Raw genomic sequence first — 24,283 nt, forward strand, 5'->3', positions numbered from 1 at the left:
GAGGCTAAGCAACTACAAGGCTGGCAGGCCTATGGGATGTAGCCCCACACTGTCCCTACCAAAATAGCTTTCCTGGAGGGTACCGCCACTCTTGTGTGCCTCTGAAATGTGCTGATTCTCTCATCAGGGACATGGGATGGAGCCGACCCTCTCCTCTCCCTGTAGCTCTCCTTCCACACCTCAGCTCCTCCATCCTGGCATAGAAACATCTCCGCCTTAAGTATCAGACATTAGACACCACTGCACTCTGCACACTTTGTTCTCATCAGGTGCTTCCCAGGTAGCTGTCACATCCTGGGATGTGACAAAGACAAAGGCAGCATCAGGCTCATCCCTCTATATCCCTCTATATCCCTCCAGCAAGACTTCGGCGTCTCAATCAATGAATGCACCATGGCCTCAATTCCAGGGAGGGCCACCCACCCCCAGGCCCCAGCTCTCAGTGCTTGAACTGCTGTGCCCCTGAAATCTTAATCTTGATTACTCCCTCTTTTACTTCCCAAATGCCTTCTCATCAACCTGAAACCTTCAGAATAATAACCCTTTTCTACCTTCCTCTCCCTTCTGGCCTCTCAAGTCCCTAGAAAGGCTGTACTCACATTCTTGCAATCACCCCCTTGCCATCATCTTTAAGTCTTTAATTCCTCATTTTTTTCTGTCTTTCACACCCTGTAAACCCCACCTCTGCAGCCTCATTCACCTTCTCCACACCTGTACCCTGGATGTAGCGTGTGTGTTATGTTGCTTCAGTCGTGTGTGACTCTTAGTGACCCTATAGACTGTAGCCCACCAAGCTCCTCTGTTCATGGAATTCTCCAGGTAAGAATACTGGAGTGGTTTGCCATTTCCTCCTCCAGGGGATCTCCCCAACCAGGGAAAGAACCAGTGTCTCTTATGTCTCTTACACTGGCAGGGGGGTTCTTTACCACTAGTGCCACCTGGGAAGCCTCCATCCTTTCTGTAACTCCAAGAAAAATCATAGCACCGGGCAAGTTAGACCCATCACAGGCTCCTGGTTTTCAACATCAAGGGGGCCCTGCAGAAATACCTGGTGTTCCTTCTTCAGGTGCCTGCCGAGCCTCTGCACCACTTCCCCTGAGCATGGTTCCTAAATTTTCTTTACTCTCTAATGCAGCCAGATCCCCCCGCTTTACTTGCAAGGCAGCTGCCAACTTATTCCTTTTGAACCTCCCTCCATCCTGCCCTTGAGCCTCAGAGGCAACTGTTCTTCTCTAATCCCAGTGCTCACCCCTGGCCTTGGCCCCCATCCTCTCCCATCCCTGCTCTATGCCCATCCTGAGAATGTGGCTTCATTCTCTCTCCAGTAGACATCTTTCTCTATAGACTTCTCATGTTCCTTTATTGCTTTCCTTAAAAAGCACATCTTAATACACATGGCCTTATCTCAACCCCACTTGCTTCTAAAAGGCAGCCCCTTTGTCCATCCTTTCATAGCAAACTCAGAGGAAGAGGAGTCTTCACTCATTGGCTCCTCCTCACTCACTTCCCTGGATGGAGACTCTCTGGCTACCAGGTCCTTCTAGTCTTTCCACAACTACCACCTACATCATAGGGGATAGAATGTCCCCATCACATCAGCAGTCCTCATTTTCCAGGGCAAAACTTGTGTGCATACACATGTGTTAGGCCTCTTCAGTCATGTCTGACTCTTTGCAACCCTGTGGACCGTAGTCCGCCAGGATCCTCTGTCCATGGGGATTCTCCAGGCAAGAATATTGGAGTGGGTTGCCATGCCCCCCTCTAGGGGAATTTCCTGACCCACAGATGGAACCGGCATCTCCTGTGACTCCTGCATTGCAGGTGGATTCTTTACTGCTCAGCCACCCGGGAGGCCGGCCAGGGTGAAACTTGCCACCCCAGAAACCCCCAGGGGGATTGAGAAGGTGCATATTGATCGGTCCATACTGTGGTCATCACTTAAAAGGCTTAAATTTTCCATGAATTTAGTCATTTCTGTATCCAACACAAATTTGTTAAGCACCTATAATGCCCCAGACAAACATGACTGTTTTCTGAGTAGCCCAGGATGTTCCAAGGAGCTAAAGATACTGCAGAGACATAAATGTGTTTTGTAGCTCAATTCTACAAGAATTAAGACCAGCGGGTCCTTTTTCCTACAGAAGAAAGGTATGAAATTTTCCTTTTAAGCATGTCCTTCACCCAAGTCATCCCCACTCCCACACATGTTCCCGCATTTCAGAATGTATTTTTGAGCAAGGAAAAAAATAAAGCTGTTTTGGTGATAGATTTAGAGAGCCCAGCTCTGCTGAAATTCCCAGTGTATTAACACAGTGCTAACCTCAGGGACTCCGCTAAAACTCGACACTGGCAGGACTAATGTACAGCAGTGAATAGATTTCAAGAAAAGCAGCTGGGACAAAGGCAGTGCAGGGACAATGGAGGTAGCTGGGAAAAGCAAATAGAAGACTCCATTTCGGCCCATGATACATTCTGAACACGTCTACTTAGAAACTTTCTTGAAACAGACAAGCATGTTCTTAAGCTTTCCTGATGTAAACACAATTCAAACATCCCCCCTCAATGCCACCAGCCGTTTTCAAGTCCCCACGACTATTTCTTACACTCCTTTGTCACATTCTTAGCGAGGGGGTGGTACGACCTCCTCCAGGGGACCCCTGGGAATGCTTGGGAGATGATTTGGTCCCACGCTGACACTCATGATAGTCAGGGTGCAGGGATGCTAAACATCCTGCATTGAGGAGGATAGTCCCATGCAGTGAAGAACTGCCTCAGCCAAAATGCCACTACCATCCTAATAAAAAGCAGCAGGGCAGGAGGGGGCAGCCCACTTCTTGATGGCTAGTGCTTTGTGCAAAGGGCAGTGAGAACTCATATAGACTATGTGGAAAACTCCCCACTCCCTGCTCCAAATGGATGAAAGAAAGAGGGAGTGCCCTTTAAAAGGTGTGGACTGTACCTGTGCTGTTCAGGAGTAGTCTCTCTCCCGAGACGGAATGCCTGCAACTTAGATGTTGTCGTTGGCTTAATGTTCTGATCCTGGGCTCTCCTCAGTGCAGTTGTGCAAAACCAGCTTGAGTGGGGGAGTGAGTTATAGAAAGCTCTGGGGGTGGGATGTGTGTGTAAGTACAGCCCTGCCAACAGGGCAACCCTTAGAGTCTGAGCGGAGAAGGCAATGGCACCCAACTCCAGTACTCTTGCCTGGAAAATCCCATGGATGGAGGAGCCTGGTAGGCTGCAGTCCATGGGGTCACTGAGAGTCAGACATGACTGAGTGACTTGACTTTCACTTTCATGCATTGGAGAAGGAAATGGCAACCCACTCCAGTGTTCTTGCCTGGAGAATCCCAGGGATGGGGGAGCCTGGTAGGCTGCCGTCCATGGGGTCACACAGAGTCGGACACGACTGAAGTGACTTAGCAGTAGAGTCTGAGAGTCTTTCTCGCTGGGGGTTGGGTCAAATGGAAAGGCAGCTGATAACTGGGTGACTTGAATGTGTCACCTGATTGCCTTGACCCTGGTTTCTCTCCTGTACACATAGAGTAATAGCAGCACCTCCTTCCCAGGGCTCTTGGGGATTTCAACAGAGATTATACACACAGAGCATTTAGAAAAATGCCTAGAAACAGTAAACAATAAATGTAGGCTGTTATTAGCATTATCTTTATTTAGACTAGCAAGTTCCTCAAACTGTTGAGAGATTGCCCCAACCAGAACAAGAAGCCACATTACTCAGCCCAGTTCTGTGCCACGCTTGGTGCCAGACACACAAGAGTTTGTTACTTAACTCCAAGTACCCACCCGCATTTTCCTGATCAGGAAGCTGAGGCTCAGGGAAGTACAGTGACTTGCCAGAGAACACAGAACCAAGTCCTGGGAGGCTGGTTCAGTGACCCATCTGCAAGGCCCAAGGCCTGGGAGGCAAAGCTCTCTAAGAGTGGTGGGCTGGTGGTGGGCGGGAGGCTCAGACCCTGGGTAGTGAGCCGGAACTGGTCTCCTCATTGTTGACCCACTGTGGGGCCTCTGATGACCGCTGTTTCCCAGTCTGTGGGAGATTAATAAAAGGGACACAGAATTTGCTGTTTACAACTCTAATTGTGGAGTTTGGACATGAAGTGAAGAACATATCATGTGAAATGAATAACAAGTCAAGTGGCTCCCACTGAAGCTGGGGGAGCAGCCCGTGCTAAGTTGCTTCAGTCCTGTCTGACTCTTTGCAACCCTGTGGACTGTAGCCTGCCAGGCTCCTCTGTCCAAGGAATTTTCCAGGCAAGAATACTGGAGTGGGTTGCTCTGCCCTCCTCCAGGGGATCTTCCTGACCCAGGGATCGAACCCACGCCTCTTACACCTCCTGCATTGGCAGATGGGTTCTTTACCACTAGACTGCCTGGGAGGCCAGGGAGCAGCCCAGGGTTCAGCATCGCTCGCGGGAGGACGAGGTCACCACTTTGGCACTGACATCTGGGCAGCAGACCCGTCTGTCCGCGGTCGCCCTGTGTGCCTGCACTGCACACCAAGCACACACGTCCGGGCCACGGCTCCACTCCGTGTGTCACTACTGAACGGGAAATGGCAGTGCGGTGCTTTCCTAAAGCAGGGTGGGGCCAGCTCCAGGCAGATGCTCACAGGCGGGCCCAGTGGGTGTCAGTGATGGAGACTGAGCCCTGTGATGGTCCCCGAGGCCACGCCCTGTGGAGGAGCCAGATCTGGGAGGCAGTGCTGTGAGAGAAACAGCAGGGGGGGTCTGCCTGCTCCTCCCACCCTCGAGTGTTCCCCTTCTGCTCACGTGGAGAGGCTGCCCTTGGGTGTGACATAATCACACCAACCATCATGTCCTAGGCACTGGGCTAGGGGCTGTCACATATGGGCCATCAGAACCCTCAGGCCCATTTAGTGAAGCCCCTGTTCAGGGGTTACAACTGGCATTAGAAAGATGGAGTCACCAGCCACAATCACACATGTGCTGTGGGAAGTATTGGGCCTAGATCCCAGCCTCGCCTGACCCCAAGTTTGTGAAGGTACAATCACACTGCCCTGAGTCCCCTGGTGCAAACGCTATCCCCTCAAACAAGTGGCCTGCACCATGCATGGGGGAGTGCTGAGGGATGGCTGCCTGTAGAGTGTGCAGAAAGTGGGTCGTCCCAGGGCCAGGCGTTGCATCACCCCAGAGGCCTCACTCACCCTGTATTCCATAGAAATGGTGGCCCCTGGAATCATGTGTGGCTATAGCTTAGAGACCGATAGAGAGCCACTTTATAACCCAGTGATTCCATTCCTGAGTATTTATCCAAACAATCCAAAACCACTAATTAGAAAAGGTACGTGGCACCCCAGTGTTTGTAGCAGCACTATCTACAATTGCCAAGATGTGGGAGCAAGCTAAGTGTCCATCAACAGATGAATGGATAGAGAAGATGTGGTACTAGATACAATGGAACACTACTCAGCCAGGAAAAAGAACAAAACTTGCCATTTGCGGTGACGTGGATGGACTTGGAGTGAGATAAGTCAGACAGAGAAAGACAAATATTGTATGATATCACTTATATGTGGAATCTAAAAAATAATGCAAGCCAGTGAGTATAACAAAAAAGGAACATACTCACAGATATAAAGAACAGAGAAGTGGTTACCAGTGGAGAGAGAGGCAAGGCAAGGGTGGGAACTAATAGGTACCTACTAGAAGCAATGGCACCCCACTCCAGTACTCTTGCCTGGAAAATCCCATGGAAGGAGGAGCCTGGTGGGCTGCAGTCCATGGGGTCACTGAGGGTCGGACACAACCGAGCAACTTCACTTTCACTTTTCACTTTCATGCATTGGAGAAGGAAATGGCAGCCCACTCCAGTGTTCTTGCCTGGAGAATCCCAGGGACAGGGGAGCCTGGTGGGCTGCCGTCTATGGGGTCACACAGAGTCGGACATGACTGAGGTGACTTAGCAGCAGCATTAGGCACATCATAAGCTACAAGGATATATTTTACAACATTGGGAATATAACCAATTTTGTAACAACTGTAAATGGACTTGTTGTTTGGTTACTAAGCTGTGCCCTACTCTTTGTGACCCCATGGAGTATATCTGGCCAGATGCCTCTGTCCATGGGATTTCCAGGCAAGAATACTGGAATGGGTTGCCATTTCCTTCTCCAGGGGATCTTCCTGACCTAGGGATCAAACCCATGTCTCCTGCACTGGCAGGTGGATTCTTTACCACTGAGCCACCAGGGAAGCCGAATAAATGAAGTATAATCTTTAAAACTGTGAATCACTATTTGCACACCTGTAACATATAATATTGCATAGTAATTACACTTCAATTAAAACAAACAAAAAAAGAATTATAAAGGATTCAACCTGCTAACAAGCTAACCTAATGGATGTTGGTAGAAAACATGACTTCTGGGTCAGGAACAAAGGACCATTATCCTCTGTATCTTACCACAGTCCATTTCTACTTTACTGAAAGAGTTAACAATTTACAGAATTTTTATTAATAAAAACATGATCAAATTAGTATTTGGAAGCTCTAAGGATTGTATTGTAAAATAAAATATTAAATGCAGAAGATGTCTTAAGAAATGAAGGGACCCTGTGTGGATTAGTCCCTGAACAACGCAGACTTGGAGGTGGCCAGCTAGAGCTTCAGGCCTGGGTGAGGCTCCTCCCAGACTGTAATTGAGTCAGGACCCTGTACTAACAGTCCTCAGCTGACACCTGGGCGATACAACCACACACGAGGAGCCAAGAAACAAACTCAGGGAAGGTTTTCAAAACCTTACAACAACTTGATGCCTGGCATTCTTATTTATTTATAGATAAAAATTGTAGAGAAGTGAAGAAGTCCACCAAAGTTCGCAGAGAAGTGGCTGGCGATTTAAATTCTCAGCCCACGAAATAAAACTTTTGAACTGTCTCTGAGATGTTACTTGAAAGTTCTGGGGATGCAAACACAGTCCAAGAAAGGCCTCTAACACCCGACGCGTTGGTCTTGGGAGCACTGCCAACCAGGCCAGGGGTGATGGCTTTATTATGACCCCGTGTGGGAATGGCAGTTTCTAGAGAGTGATTAGCAGACAAATAAGCTAATCCTTTCTCTCATTTCTCTCTCTCTCTCTCTGCCTGTGTGTGTACATGTACAGAGAGCCAAGTGAGAAAAAATGAAGAAATTCTAAAAATTCCCAAAAGCGAAGGAAACAAATTCCATGTACAATTCCACACTTCTCTTAAACACATTACCTGATCTAACATGAAATTCATCTCCAGGATAATCTAATCTTTATACCTTGAGTCAAAAACACTTCCTGAAGCATAAGTTCGACAGCTTCGGCATTTCAAAAATTTTAGAAGGAATTAAAGTCCCTTTCATCTTCCTTCTTCTACAGAATTTGCTTTCCTATAGAAAAAGCACCTACCCCTCCCCACTCCACTCCCATCCCCACTGCCCCGCCGGGTGTCTTTCACAGGCTAGAAGATTCAGGCAGAAAGAGTGGGAAAGGCCCTCAGAACCTGTCTTGACCCATTTCTCCTCTGATGGCCTAATGAGAAAGTGGTTTGGGGCCATAGGTTGCATCATATGAATGGTAATTATCCAAGTGCCCACCCCTCTCTCCAGACCAGGGCTCTTCCAGGTCAGAGACCTGGGTAACGCTGTCTCTGCCTCTCACAGTTCTTGGCCTGACATAATACTCAATGCAAGTTTGTTGAATGAGCAAATGAATATATGAGTGAATGAATGAGTGAGTGACTGAATGAATAGAGCCTGTGGGGAGACCCCACTGCTGTATTTCTCCCAGCAGAAGAAATTTTCCAGGCTGTTACACTAATTAGGGCTAATATTCTCAGTTATTTTGAGGATTGCTTGAAATTTGCTCCTAATTTAAAAAAAAAAATGGTTACGTTTACTCATTAACCAATTAGCATGCTTCCCAGCAGCTTCACTTCACTAATTTGATTAGTTACACTAGGCTTTCTCCTACCCAGGGCCTTCTCTGAGACCCAGGAATATCACAACGCTAACAGAGTGAACTTTTCAAATATTTAAACAGAACTTCTCAAAGGGCTGAACCCAGATGTGAACATGGCCCCTCTGCCTCACCCAAGCTGCCTGTGGGTCCCTGATGTCTTTGAGACCCACTGGGCTCCACAGGGAGTAGCTGTTCTACAGCACCACTCCTATTACTAGACCACATTTGCTCTTCAAGGGAAATGAAACTTCCCAAAATGTGAGGACTTCCTAAAAGACAACCCAGCCTGTGTCTGATGAATGAATGAACAAAACTGGAGGAGAAAATGGAAGTCAAAATACAGGCATCCTTCCCAGCCCTGTCTGGGCCAGTAACTCATAGTGTGACCCAGGCAGGAAGTTCACATTCCCAGATGCCATTTTCTTGTTTTCTTATTTGTCAGAGGAGGAACTGATTTAGAAGATACCTAAGTTTGTGTGGTAGAGACAAGGCTTCCCGGGCACCCAGAAAACCCTGACTTCCCACGTCCTCTGTTTGAGGCAGGGCCATGTGATAATTCTGGTTAATTGAATGTGAGGTGATGTGAGGCCCTTTTCATCTGAGGCATGGAAGTCAGGTTACCAGTCACATTCTTTCTTTTTAGGGATGCTGGGGGTTGAACTGTGTACCTCAAAAATTCATATGTTGAAGTCTTAACATCTAGTACCTGAGAATGTGACCTTATTTGGAAATACAGTTAGCTGCAGATATAATTATAAATTAGGATGAGAGTGGAGTGGGAGGGCCCCTAATCCAATATGACTGGCATCCTCATAAAACAGGGGAATGTGGACGCAGACAAGCACTCGAGGAGAACACCATGTGATGGGGAATTTCGCTGCCACAAGCCAAGAAACTACAGAAACTGAGGAGAGAGGCCTGGAGTAGGTGCTTCCCAGGTGCCTTCAGAGAGAGCACGGCCCTGCCGACACCTCAGGCTCACACTTCTAGCCTTCAGAACTGTGAGACGATAAATTTCCATTCTCTAAGCCACCCAGTTTGGGCTTCTTTTTACAGCTGCCCTAGGAAATAATTGGGGGAAAGACCATGTGCTTAGGCTATGAATCCACAAAGGTTTCTGAGTCACTAATGGCCTGGACAGTCACCCCACCTTTAGCCAACATTGTGAAAAGGCTAAGAGAAATACTAAAACCTGGGAATAAGGCAAAAGGGAAGGGAGGTGATCTATCCATTCAGTATCATACTGGAGCATTGTCTAACAAGCCCACCCAAGAGTATGTAATTTTCCAAGAGAATATACCCATGTTTGACTTTGTTATTAACCTTTTGATTAGTACTCAGACACACTAACTTCTAGACTTCTGTCTGGGTTGAAAAGATCACATCATAGGCTATGATTTTATTTCTGTGTAGGGCGTTAACTACTTTTGGATCGAATTCACAATCTTATTCTAACACTCTTCTTTAGAAAATGCCCACAGACATTGAGTTCCTCAAATGCTTTCAGTACCTGCTTGCTGCTTCCCTTATTAATGAGCTAAATATGTTTTTATTACATGTTCATTTTAATTTAAGAGTCATGTTTTCCTTTTTTTTTTAAATTGATTAGTTAATGCTAGTGTGATTTGGGATTGATTATTACATGGTTGATACCGGTTCTTTCTGAGAACCTGTATTTTTAAAACCCCAAATGGAAAAACTTAGAAATTTGGATGAAGAAAAGAAGGAAGGGAAGTTCACCTTCAAGTCAGCAGGATGAACTTAGCCAGCCCGAGATCCTGCCTTCTTTCCCTCTTCCTCCTTCACCATTATATTCAAAAACTCTGTGTCCTTATAATTTTGGAAGTTTCATACCCCTCTTGAATCTGTTCCTCTCCGGGCTACACAATTCCCTTTCTTAAGGACATGGTCTTTGCCAATCTGGTAATAATTATCCAATATTTAGCAAGCAATGGCTGTGTACCGGGTCTGTTGTCTAAGTGTTTCATGTGCATCAATTTATTGTTTGTTTGATTCTTAAAATTAATGTTTATTTAATTCTTAAAACAACCCTAAAGTGTAGATACTACTATAATCTCTACTTTTTAGGTTGTGAAATTGACACAGAGAAGTTTTGACAGGGAACTGGGTTAGTAAGTGCTAAGGCTGGGATCTGAACCCAGGTAGTCTGGTTCTTGACCACTATATACCTCGTCATTTGCCTTCTAACATTTTTATGCTTCCTGTCAAGTGTGATGCTCAGGAAGGAATATATGGGGTTTCATAACAGAGGCCAGCAAGACTGTCACCTTGGGTAGGTCTCTGTTCCCCAGATAACAATGTGAGATGTCACACCCCTCTGCTGGAGTTGTGCAGTGCACAACCTGCACGATGCATACGGCAGTCCTGCCTGTGAACTTCCTTGGGTTCTCCTTGACCTCTGTGGCCATGGTACCAAGAGATTTGCTGAGAACTCTTAGTAAGAGGGGAAATGCTCCTAGAAATGCATGTTGAGCATTTTATTTGGACCAAGCCTAGGAGATTCGGAGTATCCCAGAGGCCTGTATCTGTTCACAGTCCCCTTCTGAGATGTACCCTGACCTTGTACTAAGGTCATCCTCCTCCTCATCTTGTCTCTTCCATGAGCCAATCAATTTCTTAAGGGTTAGTAGATGACATTGCGAAGCCTTGAGAACCAGAGGCCCTGCCTCCTCACCATCTGCTTATCCCCTGCACCTCAGTCAGTTCACTTCAATCACTTAGTCATGTCCAACTCTTTGCGACCCCGTGGACTGCAGCACGACAGGTTTCCGTCCATCACCAACTTCCAGAGTCTACTCAAACTCATGTCCATTAGCCGGTGATACCATCCAATCATCTCATCCTCTGTCGTCCCCTTCTGCTCCACCTTCAATCTTTCCTAGCATCAGCATCTTTTCAAATGAGTCAGTTCTTTGCATCAGGAGGCCAAAGTATTGGAGTTTCAGCTTCAGCATCAGTCCTTCCAATGAATATTCAGGACTGATTTCCTTTAGGATGGACTGGTTGGATCTCCTTGCTGTCCAAGGGACTCTTAATCGTCTTCTCCAACACCACAGTTCAAAAACATCAATTTTTAGGCACTCGGTTTTCTTTATAGTCCAACTCTCACATCCATACATGACTACTGGAAAAACCATAGCTTTGACTAGACAGACCTTTGTTGGCAAAGTAATATTTCTGCTTTTTAATATGCTGTCTAGGTTGGTTATAACTTTTCTTCCAAGGAGTAAGTGTCATTTAATTTCATGGCTACAGTCACCATCTGCAGTGATTTTGGAGCCCCCCCAAAATAAAATCTGTCACTGTTTCCATTGTTTCCCCATCTATTTGCCATGAAGAGATGGGACCAGATGCCATGATCTTAGTTTTTAAAATGTTGAGTTTTAAGCCAATTTTTTCACTCTCGTCTTTCACTTTAATCAAGAAGCTCTTCAGTTCTTCTTCACTTTCTGCCATAAGAGGTGTCATGTGCATATCTGATGACACTACTGCATATCTGTTATTGGTGTTTCTCCCGGCAATCTTGATTCCAGCTTGTGCTTCATCCAGTTCAGCATTCTCATGATGTACTCTGCATATAAGTTAAATAAGCAGGGTGACAATATACAGCCTTGACGTAATCCTTTCCCAATTTGGAACCAGTCTGTTGTTCCATGTCCAGTTCTAACTGTTGCTTCTTGACCTGCATACAGATTTCTCTGGAGGTAGGTAAGGTGGTATGGTATTCCCATCTCTTGAAGAATATTCCACAGTTTGTTGTGATCCACACAGTCAAAGACTTTGGCATAGTCAATAAAGCAGAAGTAAATGCTTTTCTGGAGCTCTCTTGCTTTTTCGATGATTCAATGGATGTTGGCAATTTGATCTCTGGTTGGGCTTCCTTGGTGGCTCCGAGGATAAAGCATCTGCCCGCAATGCAGGAGACCTGGGTTCAATCCCTGGGTTGGGAAGATCCCCAGGAGAAGGAAATGGAACCCACTCCAGTATTCTTTCCTGGAGAATCTCATGGATGGAGGAGCCTGGTAGGCTACAGTCCACGGGGTTGCAAAGAGTCAGATACAACTGAGTGACTTCACTTTCTTTCCTCTGCCTTTCTAAATCCAGCTTGAACATCTGAAAGTTCACAGTTCACGTACTGTTAAAGCTTGGCTTGAAGAATTTTGAGCATTGCTTTGCTAGCAAGTGAGATGAGTGCAATTGTGCGGTAGTCTGAGCATTCTTTGGCTTTGCCTTTCTTTGTGATTGGAATGAAAACTGACCTTTTCCAGTCCCGTGGCCACTGCTGAGTTTTCCAAATTTGCTGGCATATTAAGTGCAGCACTTTCACAGCATTATCTTTTAGGATTTGAAATAGCTCAACTGGAATTCCATCACCTCCACTAGCTTTGTTCGTAATGATGCTTCCTAAGGCCCCCTTGACTTCGCATTCGAGGATGTCTGGCTCTAGGTGAGTGATCACAACATTGTGATTATCTGGGTCATGAAGACCTTTTTTGTACAGTTCTTCTGTGTATTCTTGCCACCTCTTCTTAATATCTTGTGCTTCTGTTAGGTCCATACAAGTTTCTGTCCTTTACTGTGCCCATCTTTGCATGAAATGTTCCCTTATCTCTAATTTTCTTGAAGAGATCTCTAGTCTTTCCCATTCTGTTGTTTTCCTCTATTTCTTTGCATTGATCACTGAGGAAGGCTTTCTTATCTCTCCTTGCTATTCTTTGGAACTCTGCATTCAAATGGGTATATCTTTCCTTTTTCTCTTTTGCCTTTCATTTCTCTTCTTTACACAGCTCTTTGTAAGGCCTACTCAGACAACCATTTTGCCTTTTTGCATTTCTTTTTCGTGGGGATGGTCTTGATCACTGCCTCCTATACAATATCATGAACCTCCATCCATAGTTCTCTGGGCACTCTGTCTATCAGATCTAATCCCTTGAATCTATTTGTCATTTCCACTGTATAATGGTAAGGGATTTGATTTAGGTCATACCTGAATGGTCTAGTAGTTTTCCCTAATTTCTTCAATTTAAGTCTCAATTTGGCAATAAGGAGTTCATGGTCTGAGCCACAGTCAGCTCCCGATCTTGTTTTTGCTGACTGTATAGAACTTCTCCATCTTTGGCTACAAAGAATATAATCAATCTGATTTCAGTATTGACCATCTGGTGATGTTCATGTGTAGAGTCTTCTCTTGTGTTGTTGGAAGAGGGTGTTTGCTATGACCAGGGCCTGCACCTAATGGATGCAGTCCACCCTAATGGATGGATGAACACCTGCCAAGGATACACAGCCCATCTCCAGGATGACCCAGTTCTCCCCAGCTCTCCCAACTCATTGGGAAGGCCAGACTCAACAAATTCCTGCCACAGCAGAGTCCCTACACCTCCCTGTTCTTGGAAATGTGTGTGATTTGAGGCTGGTCTGAAGCCTCCTTACCTCTGGGTATTGACAGCTGCGTACCTCAAGCCTGGTAGGAGAGGGCAGCTGGGCACCAGTGTTCTACAGACCAGTTACAGGAAGGTTCTGAGGGGGATGGGAGGGGACCCAAGTTTTTAAGGCCTGTTGAAGCTCCACAACAAAAAGCTGATTTACAAAGCATCAAGGCAAGGCAGCTCCAAGTATTCCTGGCAAGCATAGCACAAGCTCACAACATCCTAGGCAACTGGATTTCAGAACAAAAGAATTCAAGGTAAGCAGATTGGCAGAGCTGGCAGAGCTGGGCCTGGAGATGGCCAGTCCAACTTCCTCACTGGCAGATAAGAATACACACCCAGACAAAACTAATCAATCGCGCTAGAGATGAAAATTGTCATTACCTGGACTTCCCTGGTGTTTCAGATGGTAAAGAATCTGCCCACAATGTGGGAGACTTGGGTTCAATCCCTGAATTGGGAAGATCCCCTGGAGAAGGAAGTAGCAACCCACTCCAGTATTCTTGCCTGGAGAATCCCATGGGCAGAGAAACCTGGAGGGGTACAGTCCATGGGTTCACAAAGATTTGGACATGACTAAGCGACTAACACATAGCATTGGATGGAGGTATTGACCAAAAGGCAGAATGAGGAAGCCCACTGGGATGACGGGTTTGATGTAGGTGGTGCCTGTACAGTGTTTATGAATGTGGAAACTCACGGAACTGTATACTTAAGATGTGTATGCTGCTGCTGCTGCTCAGTCGCTTCAGTCGTGTCCGACTCTGTGCAACCCCATAGACGGCAGACCACCAGGCTCCCCTGTCCCTGGGATTCTCCAGGCAAGAACACTGGAATGGGTTGCCATTTCCTTCTCCAATTAAGATGTGTATACCTTAGTGTAAAAGCATACCTCAGTAAAAGAATAAAACAAAATAAGGCCCAGAGAGGGTTAGGATGATTGCAAATGTGTGCCAAGACCAAGCCTCAGGCTTCCTGATGCCTGTCCTCACCCCTACCCCACTGCATTTTTGCTACTATAGCAAAATGATCTCAGAGCCTATGGGTCAGCTCTGACCAAGGTTGGAGCCCGTAGCACATGACACCTGAGGTCAAGGAAAGTCAGTCCAGTGTGAGCTGGGGTTAGAAACTGGAGGGTATTTATACTGAGCAAGGCTCAATGATCAGTAATAATAATAATATCATCATAGCAATAGTAATAGCTAAACATTTATTAAGCCCTTACTATATGCTAGGCATTATTTTAAATGTATTAAATCCTTACAACATTGTTCTTTACAGTATACACCAATATTAATCTATATTTTACAGGTGAAAGAAATAGGCCCACATTTAAAACCCTGTCCAAAGGTTCACAACTGGGAAGTTTCAAAGCTGCCATTTGGACTCAGGCAATCTGGCTCCAGAATCCATGCTCCTTACAGCAAAGACTGCCCCATGCTGAATCACCTGCAGCTGGCAGACTCGGCTTGAACAGGCACCCGCCATCCCACAGAGGAAACGTCTGACACGTGGCCAGAGATGCAGACGAGCATCGACACCACACGTTTCCACCTAGATTCGTTAAAAGTGAGTTCACCTATTGCGTCTTGGATCATACGTATTACAACCCAGAGAGGGAATTTACACAAAGATGGAACTACTACGACCTTGGCCATCTTGGCCCACACTCAGGAACAACTGAAACTCAGGTGCCTGACTGTATTAACAATCAGAGAAATGCAAATTAAAACTACAACGTGATAGCACTATACAACCACCACAATATCTCGAAGTTTAGAAAGACAGATAATACGGAATACTGTCAAGGATGGGGAAGAATTACAGCTCTCATATATGGCTGGTGGGGTAAAAATGAACACAACTACTTAGGAAAACTGTTTGACAGTGTATGAGATGGCTCTGGCTGCCGTAACAAAATGCCACAGACTAGGTGGCTTAGAGGAAGATGGAACTACCTATGACCTTGTTTATTTTTTTGCACAGTTTTGGAGTCGGGAAGTCTAAGATCAAGGTTTTGGCCTGTTCAGTTTCTGGTGTGAGTTTCTGGTGCAAATGGCCACCTTCTTGCTGTGTCCTCACATGGCAGAGAGTGACGGAGTGTTCTGGTGGCTCTTCTTATAAGGACGCTATCCCCATAAAATCAGTGTTGCACTTTATGACCTTATTTAACCTGATTACTTCCTTACTCCGCATATAGACAGGCTTAGCACTTCAACACGTGAATTTTGGAGTGACACAGTTTCAGTCTATAGCATTCTGCTCTTGGCTCCCCAAATTAATTTCCTTCTTTCATGCAATGTACATTCACTTCATCCCAACAGCCTTGAACGTCTTAAATCATTCCAGCATTGACTCTAAAGTCAAGATATCATCTACATCAGATATGTGTGAGACTCAAGGTATGATTCGTTCTGAGGCAGAATTTCTCTCTAGCTAAGAACCTGTGAAATCAGACAAGTTATGCACTTTCAAAACATGATGGTGGGACAGGCATAGGATAGGTGATCACATTCCAAAAGGGAGAAACTGGAAGGAAGAAAGAGGTGATGGGTCACAAGCAAGCCCAAAACCCAGAAAGGCAAAATTGCACTGGATCTTAAGGCTCAGGAAAAGTCACCTTTGTCTGGATACTCTGCCCTGCAGGCTCACTGGGGTGGCAGCACACCCCTCACTGCTCTGCGGGTGCCTGCCCCTTTGGCTCTCTGGAGTGGCCCTGCTTACTGTCCAAGTTGCTTAGTGTCCAAGCTGCTTACTGCCTTGGTCCCACCCCACTGGCTTGGGGCAGGGTCATCCTGGCCCACTGAAACCAGAGTGGCAGGCCCATCCTTTGAGTGAACAGCCTTACCCTGGGGCCAGTGGTAGGAGTAAGGACTTGTGCCCTGATGATCTCTAAATCACTTTCAGTATGCTTTGTCCCTTTTCTTGTGGAACAGTACATGTTAACAATTGAATAGCTTTATGGTCCCATCTTACAGAATCCAAGAAGTCCAATAGCGTTCCTTTGTCTTTCCCTGATTTACCTTTACTTCAAACTGGTAGTGTCCCTGCTGGTATAACCCCCTCTCTATTGATGCCTTCTGCTGTGAGATGGTTGATTAAGTCCAAGAGCCCCCACCCTTTATCTCTTAATCAAATGATTGCTCAGTAGCACTTTTGGTATTCTCTCCAAATCAACCTTTCTCATTTTTTGTAATGTGGATAGGCTGAGAATTTCCCAGACCTTCACATTAAGGTTAAACGAGGTCATGAGGGCAGAACTCTGATGCAATAGGATTAGTGTCCTTTTAAGAAAGAGACTCCAGAGAGCTTGCTCATTCTTTCCCCCTTGCCACACAAGGACACGGTGAGAAGGTGACTATCTGCAAGCTAGAAAAAGAGAGACCAGCTCAGCTGGCACTTTGATCTTGGACTTTCAACCTTAGAACTGTGAGCAAATACATTTCTATTGTTTAAGCTATCTGGTTTCTGGCATTTTGTTATAGCAGCCCTAGCAGACTAATATAGACAGTGTCTACTAAAAGTGATCATACGTCAACCCTATGACTCAGTGATTCGACTTCTGGGTTTAAATCCAGAAGAAATGAGTACATACGCACACCAAAAGACATGGACAAGAATGTCCATAGCAGTAGTATTTGTAATATTCCCAACCTGGCAGTAGCCCAACTGTCCGTCAACAGTAGAATATACAGTAAATACGGCATGTTCATAAAATGGAATATGACATGGTAGAAAAAAATGAGCAAATTACAACTATATATAACTGCATGGACACACTTTACAGAAATAATGATGAAGGAAAGATTCCAAAATGAGAAAGCATATATCCTATGAAACTATTTACATAAGGCTCAAAGCAATACTGTGGTTTTTTTTTTTTTTTTTTTGACCTGGGTGCTGTTCCACAGGTGTGTTTGCTCTGAAAGTTCATTACTCTGTACACTTATAATTTGTCTATTTTCTGCATATATGTTATATGCCAACAAAAAGTTTGCATAAAAGTAGTCACTCATTAAAAATGTTATACCATTCTAATAATGGAGAATGAGTTGATATGCTGTGTGGTGTGAGGATAATGTGATCTGCTGACTGTGACTGACCAATCAATGATGTCACAGCAGCTCGGCCCACAAAAAGGACCAGGGGGTAGAGATCACAGTGGGCAATTTCTGGAAAGTCTTGGGATAGTACACTAGGGACACATCACGGTATCCTTCAGTTGTATAACCTTCCGTTTAGGCAGGTAACAGCTCTTTAAAACACTTAACTTCAACTGCACAAACACATGTATCTTCTATACTAAAGTATCTTTTAAAAATCTTTTCATACTTCTGAAGGTAAGATAAGTAAACTGAAAATGCCAAGTCATAATGGGTCAGTCCATGGTGTCCTTGGTCATTGATCGTCCATTGTACTTTGTTGAATAAATCATTTTTCTTGCCAGTGTCTCAATGTCCTCTTTGGATATCTGAAGCCTAGGCTATGAATGGAGAATTTTAGGGGGATAACTTACTTTTCTGGTAGCTTCCCTTCATTCTCTGCTAGAAGGTCAGAAGACCTAGAAAGGATCTCACGGCTATAAATTTTGGTCCCAGCTACGATGGACCAAAGGGCAGAACCTGAGGCACTCTGAAGAGATTCTGAGATGGCAGGGAGTCTAGGGGAGACTTAGGGCTCCCTCCAGCCAGGGAAAGGCGTGGCTGCCAGAGCCAAGACTGTAACCTGTGACAGTCTCCCCAGCAGAGGCAGGTGTCTCTCTTTAGAGATGTATCACCTTCCTTGTGCCACCCTAGGGGATCCTGGCATCCCAGCCTCTGCTCCTTTAGACTCCTTCCAGACATATAAGTATGACTCTCTTTTTTTCTCATGAGGATACTTTCTAATGAAAAGCCCCCAAGGTCCATGGGCCCAGAGTAGCCATGACAGAGTTGAGCTTCTCTTTTCCCACCAGACACACACATGCACACACCCAGCACGGGGATCTCAGAACACTCACCTGGGGTGTCATCCCGTGGCAGATGTACACAATAGGAACATTTTCCGTCTCTGGACCCTGATCAAGACACAAATCACTCTTCAGGGAGTTCTGCAACTGAACACCAGAGGAGAGGCAGTCACACAAAAGAAACAGAGAAATAAAAGCGTTAAATCAGGAAAAACAAGCATTCCACTGAGACAGGCTCTGCTTCCATAGTCAACTCTGCTTTCAGTCAACCCTGAATACTATAGAAATCAAGTACCAACTAATACCAAGAAACCAACAGTGTTGGCCTTGCATTAAAGGTGCTGAAGGCAGAGCAGCCTCCTCTGAAGGACAAGACCTTGGACGCTGTTAAACAGCAAGCTGGATTTTGGGAGCTGAGAGGGTCTAGGTAAAAATATGACATACACGCACACACACAAGGTGGTACTACACTTCTCATCCTCTCCTTTTGCACAAGGGTGGCATAATGGCCAACAGAAGTCCCTGGATAGAAGACTTTGTGCTTGAGGGTTGGGGGAGGTGAGGAACATGTCAGCTGTTTGGGGGCCTGGGATGTCCCCTGGGATCAGGCCTTCTCTGTCTCCTCCAGATCCAGCAGTGACTGGCCAGGCCCCAGTGGGGACCCAGCTGATGAAGTTTCCCTAGAGTGGAAGGAAGGTCTGGTGGGTGAATAAGAGAGAAGGGGACCAGAGAGGGAATAGGAGAGGGGAGAGGTGTCTCTTATCCTCACCTACAAACACATGCCAATCAACAGTACAAAAGTCCTATGAACCAATATCTTAGCACATCTAGGTAGGAAAGCTGATAGTCAACGTCCCCTTCTGGCTTAGCCCACTCTCAGTCCTTGGAAAGGGCAGCTTGTGGTTCACGTGGGCCTGCTTACATGCTGAGGAGACCAGGGCAGGCACCAACTCTTAGTTTAGAATGAATGGACAATTCTCTTTCTTTCCTCCTCTCTCCCCATCCTTCTCTTTCTGGAATGTGACAATCTCATCATCCTCTTATTCTGCCCTAGGAATCCTGATGAGAGACCAAACACTGTGCTCAGTGGGTGCTGGCCTCTCAGATTGTGGGGCCATTTAGATCGGGCATGGAGATCTGTTGGGCTTGTGCAAGCAGAGAAATCCAGCTGTGATGAAGTGGGGATGAAGCAGGAGGCAGATGGATTTAGAGACAAGAGATGATCCTGCCCCCACTGTGGTTTTCGTGGCTTCCCAGCACGAGTGCCCGGGTCCAGCTGTACTTCAGTTCCTGGGCCTGTAAGACAGCTTATGGTATCTTTACCCACCTAAACTGAAGCCAGCTTACATAGCTCTTCTTAGTGATCAAAGCATTTTATTTACAACTGGAGGCTGGAGATGGGGATCCAGGGGAGACCAGGGCAATGGGCCACAGGTGGGTCATCTATCTGGGGAGGGCCAGAGGCAGACAGCGGCTAAGTTTTTGTAGTCTTCATGGATGCGGTAGGAGTGCAGTGAACCCAATTAAGGAGTGTGAAGCACAACAGATAACTGGAGGCCCACACTTGATCTATGAACATCCTGTTCTTGACAGGGGACAAAGAACAGAGTCAAATTCTTTTCTTCTGAGCTCCCTTTCCCTTACTGGGTGATAGCAGCTCAATCTCAAACTTGGAGTTTAGAGGTTCTGAAGAAATATGAACATGTGTCAGCTCCCTAGGCAGGGCCCCAGAAGCATCCATGCAGCACAAAATCCTCTATCATAAACCAACTACCTGACTGACCTGTGTGGGAGGAGTATATGCAAATATACCCCGGACTCCTCCCATGGCCCACAGAGGGTTGTCTGTCACATCTGAAGACGTGATCCATTAGTGAGACCTGCATAAAGTTCCAGAAAGCCCTGGTGTCAGACATGGCTCTCCCGTGGGCCCCCAAAGCTGGCCTCTGAATGAGGGTGGGTGGTGACTTTTGATAAAGTCCTCTTTGATTTTGTGTCATCCATCCCCCATTAAGCAGATTTTCTGTTGAGGAAGTTGGGAGAGAAGCTGAGATGAAATCCTGGCTCCAGATGTTTGGTCTTGGGCAAAGCAACATAACTCCTTGTCTGTTTCCTTCTGTCTCTCAAATACGGACAATTATATTGCCAACCTCCTACGTCTGTGGATTAACTGAAATAATCTCTGCAAGTGCTTAGTACAGGGCCTGACAAATAGCAAAAGTGCGATAATTGTTAGGTGCTGTTATTACTGCTATAACTCTCCTGAAAGCCATTCAGGGAAGTTAGTGTTTATGACTGCATCTATGTGCCAGGTTCCAGGTGAAGGGCTTCCATGCTTTATCCCACCTAATACTCAAAATTACTCAGCCAGATTGGTAATATTAACTCTCTTAAGGGTGCAGGAAATTATGTTGTAGCAAGCAGCTCTGCCTCACCTCTCGGTCTGTAATGCTGTTCCCACTGCATGGGCCCTCTGCTTTGGCCTTCTCTTTCCCCTGACTAAGCCCTCCTCCTCCCGTGGTTCTTAGCCTCTCTGTCACTCTGGAAGCCTTTCCTGACCCACGTCTGGGTGTGAGGCCACCATACCTCCATTTCTCTGAGCGCAGCACTTACACACTGTATTCTTGTCACTTCTCTACTTGCCTGGCTCCTCTATCAGTCACCAGACTAGGTCTCAGGCTTTCTCACTGCCTGTGACACAGGACAGCCCTGGCACATATTAGACAGTAAGTACATATGGGATGAACGAATGAAGAAAATGAGTAATGAATGAATGGCCTCATAGTTGGAAAAATGGCAGAGCTGGAGTCTGTCTCCAAAGCCCAAGCTCTTTCCATCATCAAATGGTGACAATCCCGAGGCTGTGAAAAATGTCCCATGAAGTGATATGACTAACCTTTAAGGTTTTACAAACTGCCAGGGTTACACAGTGATTAAATAGCAAAGCTAACTTTCAGAAGCAGGCATGTCTGTTTCTGGATGCTACTCCATCTCTCCTGTCAGCACCAGAGCTGGGATTATTCAAAACCATGCTGTCTCCCAGGCCTGAAGCTCAGTAATCCTGGAGGAGGCCCATGCCCACACTGCAAGGCCCATGATCCTTCTGCCTGCCAGAGGCATCAATGAGACCTTTTACTAGATTAATGGTCTGGGTTATACAGACTTGACAGTGGCCTGAGAGTTCCGGGAGGTTATTTGACCTGAGCAATGAAGTTTAGGCATGAGTTGGAAGGGGAAAAAAATCCCTTCACTGAGAAGACATCTGGTCTCTCCACTTCAGAATAAAAGTAATCACCAGGAAGAAAGATTCAGCTCCACAAATTGTCTTGCTCTTGTACTGCATCCTGCCTCAACCATCGTCAGCTTACTGCCCTCATTGAGTTCATTATGCTCCTGGACAAGCAAGTGTCTCTGCTCATGTAAGAGCGCAGCCCATGGAGGAGGCAGGAGAGAGGGGCTCCAGCTGAGCCCTGAACAGTAGCCGGCAAATGCACACGCGCAGGGTCATAGACGTCCGCCAGTCCCAGGAATGGCTGACAGAGCTCAGCCCTCTGGAGTGGTGGGAGGAGGGGTTTTCAGCATGACAGAGTGAAAACAGCCCCCACTGTGGACTCAGCCAGATCTAGATCACAACATGGATATGCCACTTACTATTTGACCAATCAAAGGTTTCTGGGTGTGATCTGGGTGAGGGGTCTACATGGTAAACGTGCTATCTGTGCTCCTAAGATGCGACTCTTTCGCTTACACGACCAGAATGTCTTGGGCCCAGACCCAGGATCGCAATGGCTGCGTGCAAGCACCTCCACTGTTATGCCTCTCTGGCTGAGTTTGGCGAATACTTTTAGCTACAGCTAATAGCTTGGTGAGACCATGAATCCAGAAGCTTGCCTTGGCTCTCAGAGGCCTGGGCCAACAGCTTTCTCCGGAGCCGCAGCAGCAAGTCTGTCCTGTTTTGGTCCAAGAGTAACCAGGCAGCACACATAACGTGCTGGGGACAGCATATCAGCCGTGTCCTCAGGACGGTTCTGGGGGGCTGGATGGGGCGGATGGGCACCTCGCAGTCCAGTGTGCTTCCACTGCGAAGGTGGGCCCTGGGGCCTCAGGTAACAGCTGAGCAGCGCCAGCTGATGAGTTTCCTGACATCTGAATTATACCAGCCTGAGAAGGGGAGACACAAGAGGCTACTGGGCGGTTCTCTCAGGACATGTCAGCCACAACACGGGGACTCTCATGGGAAGGCACGACCCCCTCCGATAGTCAGGCCTCCGGGGACAACAGAGGCCCTGCGGTGGGGGGTGGGGGGGTAGAAAGGGGCAGTTCCTGGGACCCTGGCTCTGTCTCCTTTAAAATCCTAGGATGTGAGCATTGGCAGGCCCGTGGGAACACTGAAGCCGGCCCTTCAGCAGAATTCTTCCTCTCTAGGCTGAGGCTGTGCCCATTAAGTTCCTGCTGAGGCAGGCCTTGAACTCAGTTCTGGCCACAGGCCATCAGAGGAAGAATTCTTCCTTCAAGTTTTCATCCTGGAATATCTAAAAGGCCTGCGGGGACACTCCAAAGGGAGGAGAGGGAGTGATATCAGAAGCTGACGTGCTAGACTCAGTTTCACTCAGGTTGACGGCCTGTGTGAACATGGGCAGTCACTGTACTTCTTTCTTTCCCCATCTGTGACACACCAGGGGCAGGCAGTGAGCCTAGTAACCCCAGGGGATAGTTATGAGGGTAATTTTGAGGGCTTAACTGTCATAGAGAATCTTCATGTGTTCACTCAGCAAAAACCAGAACAGATATCCAAAAATCAATCAGGTATTTAAAATACCTTAAGAGTTGTAATGTCCTCGGGATATTGGAAGCACGGGGAGAGTTTATCATCTTCAAAGTATTTTAACCTCAGACACAAAGTACATTTCTATATCGGAGACTTTCTTCTACCCACGAGGAGAGCATTATTTTACCCCACTTAACATATGAAGAAACTAAGACCCATAGACATTAAGATGCTTGCCCAGGAAGTGGCTGGGTCAAGATTGGAACCAGGTCCATGTGGATCCAAACCCGCTGCTCTGCCTCTCTGTCTTGCTGCCTCTGCTGGGGGAACCACCAATCAATAAGTGGTACTAAAACATCGCTGAAAATCCAATGAACTCTGGAAGGATATGTTTCCCAAATCTGCTTTCTAGGAGGCTCTGCGTGAGTGGAAGACGTAGCACCTTGGGTAAGGGAGGCATGCAGGCTGGCCGGTAGAATCTCAGGCACCCATGCTTGGGAAACAGTTGGGGTTGTCTTGCAATGTTAACCTAACTGCATGTTTTTGCTTTATTAAGTAGCATATTCATGTTTGGGGCCAGAGCTGAATTGCTTAGGATTGTAAGGAGAGACTAAGCACCTCTCTCAAGAGAATGGAGAGGTCTGGGTTATGAACATATAGGCTGCTTCACATGAAGTTCCAGAAACCAGCCTCTTGTCCACAGGTCTACCACAGGTCCCATTCGGGCAGATGTGTCTGGATGAAACCCCAAGGGTGGGCTCCTTACCACCCCGTAGGCAATGATGTCTGAGTACATCCTCATTTCTGGGTACACGCTGACCAGGTACCACCGGAAGGTCTTGCACTGCAGCTGTTTCCTCAGAGCCTTCCTTGCAGTGATGTCCCCGATGTCGATTCCTGAGTCCTGTGTGAGATGCAAACACAGAGATGCAGCCACCTCCATGGTACGGCTTTCCCTGGAACCTCCCTAACCACAGTTCTGGAGACTGCCTGGTGAAGGCATTACCTGGGAACTCAACTCAGGCATTTCCCCATGTGTGCCTTGGCCCCATAACCATCCCTGTTTGGTCTGCAAAACAGGAGATCTGCACCGATGGGGGCTGTTATCAAAGGCCATTGACAATTAAGGGACTAAATCCTTAAAAAATACT

General features: G+C 46.6%; 1 protein-coding gene across 4 annotated transcripts in view; it reads right to left on the bottom strand.

Annotated features, from left to right (window-relative positions):
* Positions 1 to 24,283, bottom strand: part of GALNT18 (polypeptide N-acetylgalactosaminyltransferase 18) — a 391,174-nt gene that overhangs the window by 71,001 nt on the left and 295,890 nt on the right. For 3 of the 4 annotated variants that reach the window (XM_044929523.2, XM_044929525.2, XM_006045991.4), the window contains exons 8-9: positions 23,899 to 24,036; positions 18,416 to 18,511 (exon numbers count right to left, since the gene is read on the bottom strand). In XM_044929523.2, coding sequence (XP_044785458.1) covers positions 18,416 to 18,511; positions 23,899 to 24,036 — 234 coding nt within the window. The remainder of the gene's footprint in view (positions 1 to 18,415; positions 18,512 to 23,898; positions 24,037 to 24,283) is intronic. The other variant, XM_044929524.1, reaches the window with a different exon arrangement.

Source organism: Bubalus bubalis, chromosome 16, assembly GCF_019923935.1.
Source record: "Bubalus bubalis isolate 160015118507 breed Murrah chromosome 16, NDDB_SH_1, whole genome shotgun sequence".
Taxonomy (NCBI): Eukaryota; Metazoa; Chordata; class Mammalia; order Artiodactyla; family Bovidae; genus Bubalus; species Bubalus bubalis.